The sequence below is a fragment of the Setaria viridis genome, chromosome 5 (assembly GCF_005286985.2).
Source record: "Setaria viridis chromosome 5, Setaria_viridis_v4.0, whole genome shotgun sequence".
Taxonomy (NCBI): domain Eukaryota; kingdom Viridiplantae; phylum Streptophyta; class Magnoliopsida; order Poales; family Poaceae; genus Setaria; species Setaria viridis.
This window is the reverse complement of record NC_048267.2, coordinates 10514804-10532786: the sequence shown is the minus strand read 5'-3', so window position 1 is coordinate 10532786 and position 17983 is coordinate 10514804. Positions and strand designations below refer to the sequence as shown.

The following is a 17983-nucleotide window of genomic DNA, read 5'->3' as shown; positions in this document are numbered from 1 at the left end:
TTTTGGGTCCTACTTTGATAACACTAACTTCACGCTAAAATGTATTGCAGACTAGTCATCGCCGTACACACTGCAATTTATGGTGGCATAGACTCGAAAGGGATTTAGTTTTTTAAGAAAAAATGACGAACAAGGATTTATTATGTACTACTCCATCCGTATCGAAATATTTATCGTTGTTGACTTTTCCATACAATATTTGACCATTTACCTTATTCAAAAATTGGTAAGATAAGTCATGCTTAAAATACCTTTGATAACAAAACAAGTCGCAGATAAAAACAAATGATATCTACATAATTTTTTAAATAAGATGAATGGTCAAATATCACGATAAAAATCAACAACGATAAATGTTATCGGAGTTAGTACCGTGTCGACCACAGCTTTAATAGTCCAAGCAAGTCAATTGATTCGAAAACGTAACACTGTGATTGGTGCCTAATGACCATCACACACTTGTTGGATGATGATGGTGTTACTTTAGCACTTCTGGATGGTATTCTAAAATTGAGATCTTACATTATTTTTTTAATAAAAAAGAATGACGGGATTGTTTTCGAAACATTTGACGGGACTTTTATACATAGGGCTCATGAGCTTACTAGCATACTGGAGGGGTTCGTGAGTTACCGGCCCATACAAAGGCCCAATAAAAAACTGTAGACCAATGAGGCCCAAGCAGATCCTCCTCGATTCACAGTTTCCCTCAATCTGGCGCGCGCACGGGCCAATAGTTGGCGCCACGCCGCCGCCACATGCTGCTTCTTCCCCAGCGAAAACACAAAATTTTCCCCGCAAACCGCCGACGCGCCGCGGCCGAAACAAACCGCCGATTCGAAATTTCAAAACCAAAACAGGAGACGCCGTCGCCTCTCGCCTCCCATTTCAACTCCCCACCGAACCGAAATGTTCCTCAGATTCCTCCGCGCCCTCCCCCTCCAACAATTCGCGAAAATCTTTCGAGCTCGCGACATCTTTAAACCCGTCTTCCCTCCGCTCCGAATTCCCGCGCCCAAAAGGTTTCTCTCCTCATCCCAAATCCCCAACCTCGAGCCCATCCGTCCCGCCGCCCACTGTCCATGGACATCGCCGAGAACGGCGTTGGGAGCGGCAGCGTCCGTGACCTCCCGCCCTCGATGCGATTCAAGTACGTCGGCGCCCAGCTCGGGTCGGCTCCGCGCGTCCTGCTGCCGGCCAAGAAGCGCGTGTTCCCGCGGCCGGCGGCGGCGGAGGCGGTCGTCTCCGTTTGCCTCCCGGTGAAGAAGAGGGCCATTGTGGCGCCGCGCCCGGAGGCGCAGGCGGCGGCGGGTGTCCCCGTCTGCCTCCCGGCGAAGAAGAGAGCCACTGTGGCGGCGCCGCCGGTGGACGCGGCCTGCCTCCCCGTCAAGAAGCGCGCCTATGCGCTGCCGACGGATGCGGTTTTGCCGGCGTGCCTTCCTGCCAAGAAGCGCGTGGGCGCGGCGCCGCCGCCGCCGCCGGATGTGGTCGCTTCGACCTGCGTCCTAGCGAAGAAGCGTGTCCACGCGCCGGCGCCAAGGGACGCCGCCGCCGGTTCTGTCCCGGTGTGCCCACCGGCCAACAGCCGCGTGTGCACGACGGCGCCTGCGGGTACGGTTGCTTCGACCTGCGTCGTGGCCAAGAAGCGCATCCCCGCGCCAGGGCCTCGGCATGACGCCGCGCGTTCCGTCCCGGTGTGCCTACCGGCCAACAAGCGCGTGATGCCGCCGTTTGTGTCGCCTACGTCCGTCGAGGCAGATGGTGCACGGTTCGGCATTGCTAAAGAAGCCAGGCCTCAAGGATCCAATAAACACAATGGCGGCGCCATCAATCCTAGAGTGGCGAATGGAGCTGAAGGTTGCGCGAGAGGCAAAGAGTTGAAGAAACCTGAGAAGCCCGTCAATCCTAAAGGAATCAAGGAGCAAGTATCCATGAAATTAGTCAAACCCAGATCTCCAAGTAAATCTAAAGATCTGGAGAAGAAAGCCTGCAAGATCGTCAATGGCAATCAGTCTGAAGTTGTTGCAGCAGTGCGCGAGAAATCTGACAAGGCAGCTGATGTTGCAAGAGCAGCACTCAAAGAGGAGTCGAGGAATGGACGTGGTGAAGCGGCTGATGCTGAAGGTCGCGCGAGAGGCAAAGAGATCAAGAAGCCTGAGAAGGCCATCAATCCTAGAGGAACAAAGGAGCAAGTGTCCATGGAACCAAGCAAACCAAGATCTCCGGATAAATCCAAAGATCTGGAGAATAAAGCCTGCAAGATCGTCAATGGCAAGCAGTCTGACTTTGTTGCTGAAGTGCGCAAGAAATCTGACGAAGCGGCTGATGCCAAGGGAGCAGCCCTGAAAGAGGAGCTGAGGAATGGAGCTGATGAAGTGGCGCAAGAGCGAGAGCAAGAAGCCGTGGAGGAGGATGACGGCGTGCTCTGCGCCGTGTGCGGGAGCACCGACGGCGACCCGTCGGACCCCATCGTGTTCTGCGACGGGTGCGACCTCATGGTGCACGCCTCCTGCTACGGCAACCCGCTCGCGCAGGCCATCCCCGACGGCGACTGGTTCTGCTCGCTCTGCTCCGCCAAGAGCAAGCCGGCGGCGCGCCCGAGCTGCTGCCTGTGCCCGGCGAGGGGCGGCGCGATGAAGCGCACGACGGAGGGGCAGTGGGCGCACATCTCTTGCGCGCTGCTCGTTCCGGAGGTGTTCTTCCTGGACCCTGACGGCCGCGACGGCGTCGACTGCTCCCGCGTGCCGGCCCACCGGTTTGCCAAGGACTGCTACATCTGCGAGAGCAACAACGGGTGCGCGCTCGAGTGCTCCCAGCCCAAGTGCAGCCTTGGCTTCCATGTCTCTTGCGGCCTCGACGCTGGCCTGTGCATCGAATACCGGGAGGGGAAGGGCGGCGCCATCGTCGCCGGATTCTGCAGGGAGCACACCGAGCTATGGGAGAAGGTAAAATCATGCATAACCTCTAGTACTTGTGGAAATCAATGCTACTCATGTTTTGTAGAAATTTGGCAATAGCAACGTAATGAAAAGTTTTCTGTCTGGATTTGTGTTTTTGTGTTACAGCAACAACTGACAGGCAAGTACAAGATTGTGGCAAGAGGGCAGGAATGATGTGAAGACACTGAAGAGGACGAAAATTTATGTCCCTAATTGCCTTTGTAAACGCTGGAGATTTGCTGGTTGTTAGTACTTGTTAGGATTTATGATCTCTCCTACTGTTTAGTATTCATTCTGCTTTGCTAAGTTGTAGGAAGTCTAGTGATTTATGTTAAGAAAAGTTGAATAAACTGTCTTTTGTATCTTAGAAATTTGAGGAGTGATAAATGTCAGGAGGTTAAATGCAGAACTGAGCTTCAGATCTAGATTTAGAATCACATGGTACTTCAAGAGCTGTGTAAATTAATTTAGCACGTCAATTGGGTTTCAACATTCAACCACTTATTTCATAAAAAAAAACATTCAACCACTTAAAGAGCTGTGTGAAAAAGTAGAAAGTACATTTGTACATTCATAAAACCATGAGGTTATATTTGTACTAGGATTGTACCTGTGTGTTGCTACGGGCAACAAAACATTTATATTAAAATATATGGTGCGTTATATAAGACAATAATAATGTGAAAATAAGCACAAATATTAAATAATAATATGTTGGTATAGTCAAAATAAATTATCTACATAAGCATCAATTTTCATACGGACGTATCATGCACAAATCATTGTATACAAAAATGGTTGTCTTCTCAAGCAAACAATAAACAGGGCAACTTCCATTGGTAGCCATTAGAACCTGCCAGTCGACGATGAAGTTCATTCACTGCAATACAGCTGCCAACTTTCAATTGCATGTGCAATGCTCAAACACCTAAGATATAAAATCTTAATTGGAATATCAATAACCACGATTATTTCAAAACAAAAATCACTAACCACATGTTTCCTACAGCGAAGACTTCTAATTGAATTGCAAGTTCAGATCGTCAGCCAATAGTATGACATCAATTTGCATCGTTTGTATACTGTGTCCATTTGATTTTCTAGAGCTAGATGATTTCTACAATACAAGAACGAAGCACCCTAGCAACGTTGTCTGAAGATACTGCATATATAAGGACACGTTAGCTGCTCACATACTTGCACAACAATATAGTTTCAGAATTAGTACAAAAGAATACATATGGAGAATTAGAAAGTCCAGATAATTCAGCTTAATATAATCAAATTTAAATAATTCAGCTTATTTAACTCCAAAAAAAGGTGTAAAGGACAAGATGAAATTTCTAACCGTTGATGACCATCTCCTGGAGCAAGCATTGGAGTGACTTGTCAATCTCAAAGATCACTACAAAGCAAAAAAAAACTTCCCATCAATGCAAAATAAAATTCAGCCTATGAAACATTTTTCAAGTATTTATCAGAGAACACTGGAATAAACACTTCATACACCACTTGCTGCATCTTGCAACTACTGTTCCTTATAACCAGTACCATGATCCCTTATTATTAGATCTCCAACTTCAGCGCTATCTGAAATAAGCAGGAATAAAAATGAAATAATCCTCATTTGGAAATTCAGTTTCAGTATCAAGATACCAAATCACGGTTCCAGGTTGTACATCACTTAATTATCCAGAACTGAAACATATGAAAAATTAGTACCTATTGAGGGATAATAAAATCATCAATTTATATCAGTTGCTCCTCTGAAAGTAGAAAAAAATGCACTTGCAAATTAAGAACTTCTAAAGCCCTTGTCTTGTCACTTCCAGGCGCATTAAACAAAATGGCATCAGGATTATAGATTATAGTATCAAACATTGTGCAGAAAAGAAAGTGCAGCAGGACAGACTACTTGTCTTAAATTGTCTTAAACTGGGAAATCTGCTGCTGTAGTATAACTCACTGTCAACCAACATGAATAGGAATTAAAATCCAGGATACTGATTTTTAGCTATAAAAAGCAAACAGAGAGACAAGCTACTAAACTGTTGGTAAGCTGACGATAGAGCCGAGCTACTGAGATCACCCATGCATTTTTCTCTGCCATCGTCCTGTTTCCAGGAAAATAAACGTAAGTTGGAACTTGTCATTACAATACATATTTCACAAGTGGGTCAGGTTTATAGTTTACTGAACTGAAATAAAAGCTGAATGGTTTGATATTCGCATGTTTCCTATGGTAAAAGGATAATCCCAAATGTTGTAGCCTATAAGAGTAAAACACAAATTGATTGGTAAGAAAGCATTAGCATGGCAGCATTACTGCTGAAAGTTTGTGACGGACCTCTCACAAGTGGCAGCCATCTTGACAATCCTCCTTGTCGTAGCGAGTGCGGCTTGCAGGGCAGCGGCCCTCTGTCTCCTTATTGGCCATGTCTATGATGTGGTGGCAGCACCACACGCAAATCTGCACATAGACGAAGAATTGATTAAATGGCAGTTCATCGTATAGAAGGATTATTGATATACATACATCATATATATCCGCATTTGCATGGATTGAGGTGCTGATCAGTGATGTCCATCTCCTCGGCGCAGATAGTCTTCATCATCACTCATGTTAGACCTGATGAACGAGAAGTCAAAAGGAAGAGCTGTTAGAATCCAAATACGAGGAAGAAGATGACGCCCCAGACCAGAACAGATGATCCATGTACTGTAATCAATTATTTATCTATTATATCTGCATTTCCATGATAATAAGCATTATGCTCCAGAAACTCAGTACAAAGGCAAGTGAAATGCCAAGAAACAAATCTAGAGAAGAGAAGGAAATGAAAATTCTTACATCGACAGAGCTTCTTGGTAGATAGAGTCCTGTTCTGAAAGACCCAAAGATTTCCACCTGCCATGGAAAACTGGGAATCACCAAGTAGTTCAAAGATATCTGCTACATAGCACAAGAGAATTAACAGCTGAGGTCATATATATTTGACAGTATCGGTGACAGCTTGCACGGCAACTGTCCGTGAAGATTGCTCTTAAGTGGAAGGTGCGATAAAATTACAGAAGTCAAGAAACTCTATAGCATATAGTTAATATCTATCAGCGCCGCATCATTTGAATTCTAAATCTTAAAACAGCAATATATACAACTACATGGTTATAGAGTCAATTTAGATAAACAGTCTCATAAAGAAACAGTAAAATGATTAAGAAACAATCCCATAAAGAAACAATCTGATTACTCTTTAGCACTCTTTATCTAAATTTATCCATAAAGAAACAGTCCCAGAACTCATCGCCTTTATCCTCCTGTATGTACTGTTTCATCAGATTCTTTGTAAAATGATTAAGTGACATCCTTCACAGTAACACAAGCAGGTGCAACAACGCTGCGACATCATTATATTTGCACCGCGGGCCTCCCGTTGTGCTTGCATTGTCACTGCAACAGTTCAAATAAACACAAATGGTACGAGTTTACATGATGGTTTGCCCAGAAACAAATCAGGTTCGAAAATTATAAGAATCACAGACCAACAACATCGCAAGCAGACCGTAGCAAGACAACCCCTGTATTGGGTCGCACTGAATATTTCTTTGGACTTGTGGTTTTCACCTGAATTAACAAATAAAACAGTTAAATAAAATGCGATAAGGACTCCTTAAATGTATGCTACCTTTTCAAGATTAGGCTATAATCACTAAATCACTATTAGCCTTAACAATTCGAGTAACTACAGGCACTTAAACAACACAAAGGCGCCACACTGACCATTGTTCGAACAACAAGGAAAACCAAAAATAACCAAAATTAAACGGTTGGGTATCATAGGAAAGCAATGACCCCTCCAAGCACCAAAGGTATAATATCATTAGCTATCTAATACCTCTGAAGTGTGAGCAATAGATAGGCAAGCACGAAGACTCGACAAATAATCTAAAGTTTCTCTGAGTCGCTCGAATCGCCCTTTGGTGCAGTAACCTCCAAATTGAAGGCACGTCTTCACGTGCCAATACAAAGGGACCCAATTTTTGGATTACTACCAATTCCAGAAATGTCAACCACACCAGCTAATGCTTTTTGCATTTTTGAAGGTGGGCTAAAGTTTAGTCCTCCCATTAGCCCTCCCGTTTGGATGGACTGATGCATGAAATGCTAAACTTTAGCACTTTCACTCGTTAACGCTTGGATCCTCTAAATAACAATCCGATCTCTGTTCCTTGCCAATAGGCAACTTGGGCGACCAAACGTCGTGCCGGTTCTGCCCACCATGTGCTCTACAAATACTATTTAACTCTATCAGGAAAAGTTCCTTTTTCCGATTTGTGAAGAAGACATTATTCCCCCTATGCATGGTGCTTTTCTGCAGGCTCATTTTGAACATTTTCAGTAACGGCACAAATTCCACTCCCCTTTGCTCTCCACTCCCACACCCTTTCTCAACAACAACAATAGCTCCCACACCCTTTCTCAGATTGGAGAAAATCACGGGTCATCTATATTGACTTGTTTCCCAGTAATGCTGCCATAGCAATAATCACCACGATCTTACTATGATTAATCCACCGGTAACCACACACCGGGTGTAACAATCCACACACGATCATGTGAAGTAGGCATGCTCGCACGTCGTTGTCAACTGCCATCATCACAATCAATTGCAGGATTAGTGGATTACTTGGAAGCACAAGCACGTATGGTGGTGGACCGGTGGTTGCGAGTAGTACCGAGTGCTGACAAAGGTCATAACCAAGCAGAGGTTAATTATGTGGTGATCGTCACACTTAGGATAGCGCTACGAGAGGTTTTGCTAGAACAACGGCATGTCCATCATCTATTGTGTTTACCTGTTAAAATCAGGTCACATCGCCATTTATATGCCTCGCAAAAAAAAAACTCACTTTCTTTATTTTTTTTTTCTCTTTGATTTTTCCTCTAGAGACCATCTTGAAGGATTAATAAGTGACGAGCTATTCGGAAGGACTTTTATGAGAAACGCCATCATAGGTGTGAATCGTAAGGCGAAAATAGCAAAAAAAATAGCAGAGGAGCGGCGGGCACCAGTGTCTGACGCCTCCCCTTGGAAGGGACGCAACGAACAAGCAAGCAGCGGTGGTGAAAAACTGCGGTGGAGAGGAGGCGAGCGGCTCCCATCCCATCCACTTCGCCGAGCTTTCAGAGGCTTCCATGGTCTGAATCGAAATCTGGCCGGGTCTCCAGCAAGCGAAGCAAGCGGGCGGAAAAGCCCTCGCGCTTTCTCCGCTTCCTTCCTTGCACTCCCAACCCCAGCGCGGGGAGGAAGAGGAACCGGACCTGGCGGCGCTGCCCCGCCCAGAATCGCTCTCTATCCCTTGTGGTATCAGCCCACCCAGACCGCGGCGCGTGCTGCTGCTTCTTGCCCTCCACGGTAAGTCTGCCCCCCCTCTTTACCCCCCGATGTTCCGTTGCTTGCCGTGCGGGTGAGTTTCTTGGGTGATTGGATCCCTTTGGGTCGGGATTTCGCAGGATTCGTCGGGATCTTGTGTTCCCGTTCCGGATTTCTAGCGCGGATGTTGATTTGATTCGATTCGAGCTGTGGGTTTAAAGTTAGTAATCGTTCTGTGGTGGGGCGAGTAATCGAATCTGGAAGGGCCTCCATTTGTGGAGGTCGTTGGCTGTTAGGCCCGAATGGTCAGTTCGTAGTGTTATCCCGGTGAGTTGAATATGTTCGATTAAATTACTGACCCATGTTATCCGAGGAACTATTGCAACGGTCATCATTCGGGCTTAAAGCTTGCAGACTAGCAATTGCGGATGCAAACTTGCAGTCTGAATGCAGTATAGGCTAGAGAAGCGTGTCTTGTTTCCTCTTGTCCACGAAGTTTGGGGTACAGACGAAATTAAACCCACTGTCATTGTGAAGAGTAGCATAGGAGCCATGCAGTTCCTTCCTCTATTGTATTGGCACTTGATTTTTTTTTTGTTTTGTTGGTAGAATTCAACTCTCGAGTTCAGTCATGTGTTCCATGGTCTGCACTAGCTCTAAGCCCATAACTAATTACAGTATGCTTGAATGTGTTCTGACATACTTTTCTTTTCAGAATAGGGAAATCACATGTTATATGAGGAATAATCCCTTGCTTTGAATTCTGTAATGACAATAGGCGACAGTGCTATGCTATGATATCCTACTATTTAACTTTTGTGTACTGGTGTTTGGAGATTTAGACGGAGCACTTGCTGATGCAGGACTAATTTCTATTATTTTCTATCCATCACCAATGAGTTTATGAAACTCTCCATGCATTTATGAGTTTATGAATCTCTGCATGCATTTATTCCTATGATCCTATCTGTCTACACAAAGAGCGCAAATTTTCATGCCTTTGTTCCTAACCAATTTACTCATACTTTTATTTGAATAGAAATCTTATACATATTCTTGCTCTTCAGTGCAGTATCATGAGCATCCTTGGAAACTTGCATGCTTGATGTACCCTGCTGCTTTCATTATGAAAATTATTGCTATCAAATTTGTTGAAGTATTCACGGCAGGGAGGAATCTGTTGGTCAGTTATTGGTATTAAGGCCTCTGGCACTTTCCTTGCCGAATATCTGTAGAACAAATGGGAGAAGGTAAGTGTTTTCAACTTTATATTGTTTTTCGTGAATCGATTAGCCTGCCTGTCCTTTGTAGCTGGGTATATTGGAAACTTTGCAACTGCAACACCTTCATTCTTGTCAATTTGTGGTTTTCTTAACCTTCAGAACAGGATGTTGGTATACTTGTCAAGTAAAAACATCAGAATTATATAAGCTAACTTCAGTCAAATATATAAATTCGGTCCATACTTGTGATGTGTGAAAATGTGCAACACTTCAGGACAGGACATGTATACTTGCACTATACATTATATTAGATTATGCTAGCTGGTCATATTCTTTCTTTGCTCTGCACAGCACACTCGGATGAATTTTGCCACTGCCAGGGTTGTGTTGGCAAGTATACACTACTCAGAGATGAAGAAAACCCACGGTTGGCAATCTTTGAGAGGCGGCTTCCTTGCTGTGGTTGTGGGATAGGATGGTCTTCGTAAGTATGCTTTACCCCCCTATCAACTTTGGTTTAAAATTCTCCATTTAACATGCTTCTATTGCAGTTTTCTTTTAGGTTTCTTGTGCCCATTGATTTGGTACTTTGCAGCCACCCTTTACTGCTGCAAGTACTACAATAAGGATCCTCGAGAGCGCCCTGGTCTTGCTGCCTCGGCTGTTGCGGTTAGTCCTAATCCCTGAAAATGTTACTTTCCATTATGAAAACAAATAGGTATCTGATGTTTTCCCCTGTGGAAGTGCAGCTATTCGTGTCTATAAAACATCACATGCCCTTGTAGCTGATATGATTTCACATGTGTGTTGATTAGTAGTGTGTGTTGATCAGTAGTTTCGCTTGACAGTGTGCTGGACATTTTTTCTAATGCATCGAACTGTAAATTATTTCCTGTACCGAAGCTGTGGGGCTGAAGATTAAGCCAATTTTTCCTTAAAGAAAAAAAGTCTATGCTGTAGGTTCTCTCTCTTGTATATATATGCCTGAGAGGGGTGCAGCTTTTGTTTGGCTGTAAGCATATCATTTCATCTATGATGCAAAACTTGAAATATAAATGATTGAAGGGTGGACACGCCATTTCTTTAGATCTTATGCCAATGAACTTGATTGCTTGAGGCTGATACAGTTCAATTCCGTCTGACATCTTGATTTCCATCGCTACTTGCAGGCACTCATCTTCACAGTCCTGGCAATTATCGCCCTTGCCGTGACGCTGATAATATGCGCATACAAGTAACATCCAGATCATGGAAAACAGGGCAGTTGGACCCGTCATTGGTAGCTAAGGCATTCAGAAGGAACTTGTAGTTTCAGTGATAGCATGTCTTTTCAGCCATCCTTCATGTATCACTTTAGCAAGTTCTTGATCGAACCGGCCGTAGCTACCGTCACATGTGGTTCCTCTGTTTTCGGTTGACCTATTGGCTGCCGTTGTTCATCAATGAGGATGTTCATTACTTCATGGCAAGTTCTGAGTTCGGCGTAACTTTTTTGCTATGGTATCAGTTCGTCAGCTGTGATCCTACTAAATTCTCGATGCGCGGCCCGCGACGAGCTTTGCCAATTCGTTCAGTGCTACCTCGAGAGACTTCGAAGTGACCCTGCGTGACTGAAACTAACCATCCATCAAAGGACAAATCATTACCTTTCTATGTTTGCTCACGTGATCGATCTCTCAAACCGGGGTTGATGGTTTGGTTTACGCAAAGATCACTTTGATAATGAAAACCTATCCGCATCTCAGTGACGTGGCTCCAGAGCTCATTTGTCATCCTCGAATGTGATGGTTTTTAACCAATCTAAACATATTTTGCGATGGTACCATGTTAATTATTTAAGACTAGCAAAATGTCCTATGTTACTGCGGTAAAATATGGGTTTTAAACTCGTGAAGTTTTTTTTACTAATATATATTAAACTACACTTAATTGATCTCTACACATTTGTTAGAAAATCACAGAATTTTGATAACATATTTTCTTCTACTCAAATTTACATTATATTTCTACTTTTTTATTTAAGTAAGATAGTTGCTGGAGACAAAAATAGGTACAACTATGTTGTACCATACAACACGACCACATATCTAAGTATACTCTTTGATCCAAGTTTGCGAGGACTATGTTACATGATCCGGTTTAGCAAGTACTATTGATATCTGAACATAGCATACATGCGTAACGCAGTAGATCCCCTCAGTAACAAGTGGCACACATCCATCCACCGGTGCTGCTCATTATGCGATTTCTCTAGTGCATATTTTTTGATATGCACCTAGATATATTATATATTTACATACATAAGTTAAAACGGATAGTATTTTGGGGCGGAGGGACACAAATTTTACCGGTTGGCCGGTCTCATCTTGTTGTGGGACCTACATGAGTTGCTGAAGCAGTGCCTACCTGTTCCAACTCAAGCGCGGCCTGCTGTCTCAGATAATCGCTTGCTTGAGCTTCAATGTGCAAATCAACACTTGTTACACTGACATTTCTTGCACTGCTTGCGACTGAGCTGTAGTAGCTCATTGCACGAGACACCTCTAGCTCCAAACATTCCTTCAGCCCCACCACCACGTCAGTCATTGCTGGTCGTGTCCGTGATGGCTCTTCTTTGCACTGCAGTGCCAACTCTGAAACCTTCCAAACAGAGTTTACATCGTACTGCCTCTCCATCCTCGGGTCAGCAATGCTCTCGATGTCGTCGCCCTCCGAAAGCTTCTCGCGCATCCACTGAGCAATGTGGATGCTCTCGGTATCGCCGATGGGAACCGCCGGAGGCTGGCCTGTGATAAGCTCTAGCAACACAACTCCAAAGCTGTATACATCATTCTTTTCACTTAGCTGCGATGTGTTGTAGTATTCAGGGTCAAGATACCCCAAGGTGCCTGCCGGGTGGGTGGTGACATGGGTCCTGAACTCATCCGAAAACTCCTTCATGAGCCCAAAGTCAGCTATCTTCGCCTTAAGATTGGCCGATAGCAGAATGTTCTGTGTCTTCACATCCCTATGGATCAGCGGCGGTTGGCATGATTTATGCAGATACTCCAATCCTGCACCGACATGTGGGGGACAGTATGATTTCATCTAGATAAGCATTAGATAAATAGATTGGTAAAAACCGACAAAACCTGGTAAAAAGTGTGGTTTTGCCAGAATTAACTAGTGTAAGTAGCTCGTACATGCGTGCAGGTTCAGTAAACCGGAATGTATCTTACTAGAATTTAGTACTATTTCTCATATCTTGGGTGTGCAAAGGTCTTACAAACCTTGGGCAGAGTCGAGAGCAATCTTGAGACGTTGATGCCAGGTGAGGGGTGTAGCTGCAGAGGCCTCTCCTGTGATGGATGGTCACAACAAAATGGTTACAGCAAGGTCTGTGCAAAAGGACAGTAAAAGTTGCATGTGGTTTGTTGGTGAAATTTGACAGAATAACTATGGCCCTTCATTTATGTTGCCACAACATATGTTCTCTAACTTATAATGTGACATGCGAGCGCCACCTTCAAATTGAGAGAGAATAATACAGAGCAGTAAACAGGGAACAAATAATAAACGTCAGACATACACAACCGAATATTTCCATGCCTAAGAAGATTGTGTTTTAAGATATGTCCCGGAGAGAGAAGAGTACACAGAAGTGAGAACCAGAAGTAAAGTTTCTGAGAAAAAGGGCGTTGCTGACTTGCCTCTTAGACGGCCCTCTAGGCTTCCTCCTTCCATGTATTCATAGACAAGGGCCAGATGTTTCTTGTCCTTGCAATATCCTACCAAGGAAACCAGGTTCCTGTGGTGAACTCTAGTCAAGTGCTGAGCCTGAAATATGTAACAAGAACACTTGTAGAAATGCACACGAAGCATAAATTACAACTAAACCGCTTACCTCAGCTAAAAATTCCTTATCCCCTTGGGAGGATGTTTTTGAACACATCTTGATGGCGACTGGACTTCCGTTCTCCAAATAGCCCAGGAACACAGCACCAAACCCACCTCGCCCTATTTCTTCTCTGAAGTTAGATGTCATGACCTTCAGCTCCTTGTAGGTGAACTGTCTGCTCTGAAATGTATTCGCCCTACCTCGTGGGCTGTGAAGCCTTGAGTTGTTTGCCATCCATGCATCTAGAACCGAACCATATATTATGTGAACAATCTTCAGCTAATACAAACTTACTGTTTCCTTGATGAAATGTTACCTTTTCTTTTTCTCATAATTCGGAAGATAAGAAATGCTGCCACAAACAGTAGAGTTGCGACTGCTATTGGAACAACTATTGCAATGACAAGTGTTCTGTTGCTTTTCTTACAGGTAGAAGCACCATTATCACACAGATTCGCATTGTTACCAGTCCTAGCATTGGAATAACACTGTCTCAGTTAATTAAATTTAGAGAAGGAAAATCTGGCAACGTACTTCGTTGATTCAAGTCGCAGGAGTTGAGTTTCTTCTTTCTAGTTTATATATTGTCCACCGATCCTTTATGAAAGAGTGCATTATCCATCTCAAAAGTGCCTCTTTGGATGAAGTGAGCTCTTGAAATATAAGTTTGGTACGTGATGCAAACCTTAACACAAGGGATCCATTTTGATGCTTCTCTAGTAGAATTGCAGGTACAGATCCAACGAATTTATTGCTTGACAAATCACTGCAGAAACTCTGCACATGTTTAACTTGTTGACGCCACTTGCAAACTGATATTAGGTGAACTGAAATACTTACAGGAATTTCAATGATGGCATTTGCGCTAGAAAATCTGGCACGCGACCAGACAGACTATTATTTGACAGATCCCTGGAATTACATACAGACCTCATGAAAATGCTAGAGTAGATATGAGAACCGATTAGTATGAGTTGAATGTCCTACTACTTTAATTAATTTTCCAAACGCTAAATTTGTAGCTAAATATTATAGGTATGGAGGTAGAGAACCTTAAGGAGTTAAATTCTTAATGTACAAAGAGCAACATCTTGTATCCTCATATTGGGCACTTACAGATGTTGGAGGGATTTTAGATATCCAAAGGAAGGATCAACATCACCAGTCAACCCACAAGATGATAAGTGCCTGGAGCAAATCCAATGAAAGGTTAACACCAGGATATGGAAAATATACTTCTTTGTAGTTATTTATTAGCATCGATGTTAGTCTATAATTCTATTTTAATATTGTATAATTCTTGTAAGTGTACTACTTACAGAGCTGTTATCCATGCAGAGTCAGATGATGAATAACTGCAGTTCAAGCCATCCCAAGCATATGTTTTTGGGGCACAAGGATCACCCATCCAGTTTTTCTTCACCGCATACTTTGTGCGAATAGTTATCATGGCCTTAGCTGCTCATATGGGTAAAAAGGAAGGCAACTGAAATTATGCTTTAGGACACCCAGAAGGCCAGAACATTCAAAACTGGACTCGTAAGTTCTAATTTGGATTAAAGATCTTTGACATACGTATAAAAAACTACACATTTAAAGACACATTTCAAAATGCTAAACACTTTAGACCTCTCTATTTTGAAAAACTAAACTTTTGTGTCATATGTTTTAGAAAAGTCATATTTTCACCCTCCAACTGTCGCAAAAGTACAGATTTAAGGGCATGTTTGAACACATGGTGAGTTGGTGATACAATAGCCATAAAGGCAAGGCTGATTTACTTGCTATCAAAATGTGTCTATCCCTATGAAAACAACACAAGGCAAGGTTGGTTTTTGCAAGTAACTGACAACATTTTGACGAAGTGAAAGTGTTAAACAGATACCATCCATGTCATTCGTCGTAGGCTCAGTCATTGGCTTTACTGTGTATATCTCGAAAGCATTCAGGATGGGTGGATGCGTGGCCTCTGGTGTGGCGACAAGCGAGAAGGTGTGTTGGCGCGCCGCCCGCACCATCCTTTTCACGATCTCTGCCGAAAGGTATCTCGGTGTGAAGCCCTGACTACCATTCCATGTAGCGTTGTCCACAAGGATATCAAACTGCCTCAGGGTATTGCGCGGCAATCTCTGAACTTCTGCGAAGTAAAGCAGCAGAAGGTACGTCGAGTTGTCACTACTCGAGGCGGGATCTGGGCTCCAGGTGATGTCGATTCGGGTTCCATTCACTGGAGTGGCAGTGCTCTGCAGTATCTTCGTTGGCTTGTCGAAGTTGCTGATACCTGAGACGTCGACAGTTTCCGTGGTTGTTATGTTGGTCAGTGCAGAAACATCGCCGTATCTTTGCCAGTGGCGGTCATACCTATCAGTGGGGTACCTTTTGTTTTCAAGAAACCGAAATGATGTGAGAATTCTTCTATAGGTTTACGTATTTCAAACGAGGCCTCTTTGGAAGAAAGCTGGGTATATCGTCAGATGGATTGGGAGTCAGTCTGACAATAATCACGCTAGCTCACCTAAACAATTGATCGGCTGGCCAGAAATGATATCGGTTGAAACTGAATGCGGCTGATGGCCGGGCAATCCTGAGCAGAACTAGTGACTGGTTGACCGTGGCCTCCGGGTACATGGTGGCCCCGAGCGGCATCAGGTCAAGCCCAGAGATGAATGGAGTACCCAACCCTGTATTCACCAAGCACACCTGTTCATGCACACATGTCCTGTCAACCGGTGAATTCAGTTTGTACTCTTACATTCCGGCCGGGTAAAATTTTCATTCATCAGGTAGCTATTTGAAGCTGAGAAATGAGACACGACAGGACAGCAAGAGATCGACGAGTAACCTGCAAGGAGTCTCCCGGCGGCACGGTCAACGCCTCGACGCTGTACGTGTTGGTGGCGAGCAGTTGCAGGGTGGTCCACCAGCGGTTGGCGCCGAGGTGGAGGTCGAAGACGGGAGGCTCGTCCAGCCCGTCGTAGTTGCCGTAGAAGAAGCTGGCCTTGACGAGGTACTTGCGCCGGGCGTAACCGGCCGGAGCGTGTAGCAGCTCCGCGCGGCGGCGCCGCCGGGGAAGTACCGAAGGGTTCGGTACCTGTCGTGCAGGTTCGGCCCGACGTACGTCGGTTTGACGCCGGCGGTGAGCCCCGCGTCGGTGAAGCCGGCGTCGGAGACGTAGACGATGCCCGGGATGGACCGGTCAGGGTAGGTCTGGTCCGCGGGGATGCCGCAGTCGATGCTGAAGAAATCTGGCCGAGGAAACGCGATCACAGCAGAGCTCAGCTCGGTCTTGGTGTGTCGTGAAGGGGAGAGTAAGATCGAGTTACCAGATGCTGATTCATGATTGTCGCCATCGACTTACCTGCAGAACCGGGCTGGCCATGGATGACAGTGCTAAGCGCCGATGCTGCTGCCAAGCATACAAGGCCCAAGAACTGCAAAGCAGGAGAGGGAGCCATTGAAGTCCCTAACTGCCTATCCATGAGGCGACTTATGACTTATCCATGCCGGCCATCGATGCGACCATCCTGAGCGCAAGATTAAAGTACAGCAAGGGACGTCAATGTATGGCCAGTTAAGAGTCTGCTGTACGGTTTTATATCTTGCCGGCGTATCTCCAGCTGGCGCGTTAGATAAGTCATAACGGAGAACAGGTAGTATAAACCAGCAGGTTTTATTAGGAGGTGGAGGAAATTTCAGCTAATATTGGCTGCCGAATTCTTCAGTCAACTTCTAAAAAGTACATTAATAAACTGTCTCATGCATTACACGTAATATTCGGACGGCTAGGAGCAAGAGCAGAATTAGCCAACCAGCTAGCAGCGAGCCTCGTGCGGCTGCTGAACAAAGAACAGGATCCTCTCACAATGCATTGGCAGAGTCAGAGAGCTAGAGTGCGGTGACGTGAAATTGCTCTCAAACCTCTGATCCTTAATGAAAAGCCACCGACTGAGTGCTGTGGTAGCATGATGGCAACAAATACATCGGTATGGTATCGTCAAATAGGCTGTCTCATTTACTGACACGTGACCTGCGGTGATTTAATTGACCACTCATAAAATGAGTTATCTTTTCATTTGTTTCATATAGTAATTCAAAACCTCCTAATTTGTGGATAGAACAAAGAAAAAATTCAAGTTGCATGACAATGACAAGTGGCCCAATGATGTAGAAGTAGTCTCCGGCCTAGTCCTAAGATTTATCGTAGTGAGACCATTGCTTTGCGAAACAACGGATAAAGTGAAGCTTTGTTTGTGTCTTGGTGCCCAAATAAAGTGAGCTAACCAAGTGCTCACACGAAGGAAACACGTATCACAATACATTTTTTTTTGCAAATTATCACAATACATGAACAAGGTGGTCTTGGAGCCTTTTTTTTTATTGGATTGGATAGCCCCCTTAATAAGCTTTTCAGGGAGTCTAAGATCATCGAAATAAGACATCGGAGTGAGAAGTTGTGGCTGTTTTAAGTTAGCCGTGTCGGAATATTCAGGTTCAGGCAAGGGTGTTCTCTGTTTGCGCTGATTTTGTCGGAGTATCTGACACTCCGACAGCTGGTGAATTTTTCGGAGC

The 17983-nt window shown here is 44.4% G+C and overlaps 2 protein-coding genes and 1 pseudogene across 2 annotated transcripts; 2 read left to right on the top strand and 1 right to left on the bottom strand.

Annotated features, from left to right (window-relative positions):
• Positions 1 to 671: 671 nt before the first annotated feature.
• LOC117857435 (uncharacterized) lies at positions 672 to 3348 on the top strand. The gene is made up of 2 exons (XM_034740093.2): positions 672 to 2945; positions 3066 to 3348. The coding sequence occupies exons 1-2, from the start codon at positions 1083 to 1085 to the stop codon at positions 3111 to 3113; spliced, it is 1911 nt and encodes a 636-aa protein (XP_034595984.1). The 5' UTR covers positions 672 to 1082; the 3' UTR covers positions 3114 to 3348.
• Positions 3349 to 7968: 4620 nt separating this feature from the next.
• On the top strand, positions 7969 to 11006 carry LOC117857437 (large ribosomal subunit protein eL20z). Its single transcript, XM_034740094.2, has 5 exons — positions 7969 to 8356; positions 9382 to 9564; positions 9889 to 10021; positions 10089 to 10206; positions 10707 to 11006. Exons 2-5 carry the CDS (start codon positions 9555 to 9557, stop codon positions 10773 to 10775), a joined length of 330 nt encoding a protein of 109 aa, XP_034595985.1. The 5' UTR covers positions 7969 to 8356; positions 9382 to 9554; the 3' UTR covers positions 10776 to 11006.
• Positions 11007 to 11621: 615 nt separating this feature from the next.
• LOC117857434 (probable LRR receptor-like serine/threonine-protein kinase At1g05700) lies at positions 11622 to 16972 on the bottom strand (annotated as a pseudogene).
• Positions 16973 to 17983: the final 1011 nt, after the last annotated feature.

What these genes read in the sequence shown, in the direction of transcription:
- LOC117857435 (XM_034740093.2), top strand. Translation starts at nt 1,083, where the DNA reads ATGGACATCGCCGAGAACGGCGTTGGGAGCGGCAGCGTCCGTGACCTC. An exon ending in ACACCGAGCTATGGGAGAAG is followed by an intron (nt 2,946 to 3,065) that starts GTAAAATCATGC and finishes TTTGTGTTACAG; the next exon opens with CAACAACTGACAGGCAAGTA.
- LOC117857437 (XM_034740094.2), top strand. An exon ending in TGTGGGATAGGATGGTCTTC is followed by an intron (nt 10,022 to 10,088) that starts GTAAGTATGCTT and finishes CTTCTATTGCAG; the next exon opens with TTTTCTTTTAGGTTTCTTGT. An exon ending in TTGCTGCCTCGGCTGTTGCG is followed by an intron (nt 10,207 to 10,706) that starts GTTAGTCCTAAT and finishes CGCTACTTGCAG; the next exon opens with GCACTCATCTTCACAGTCCT.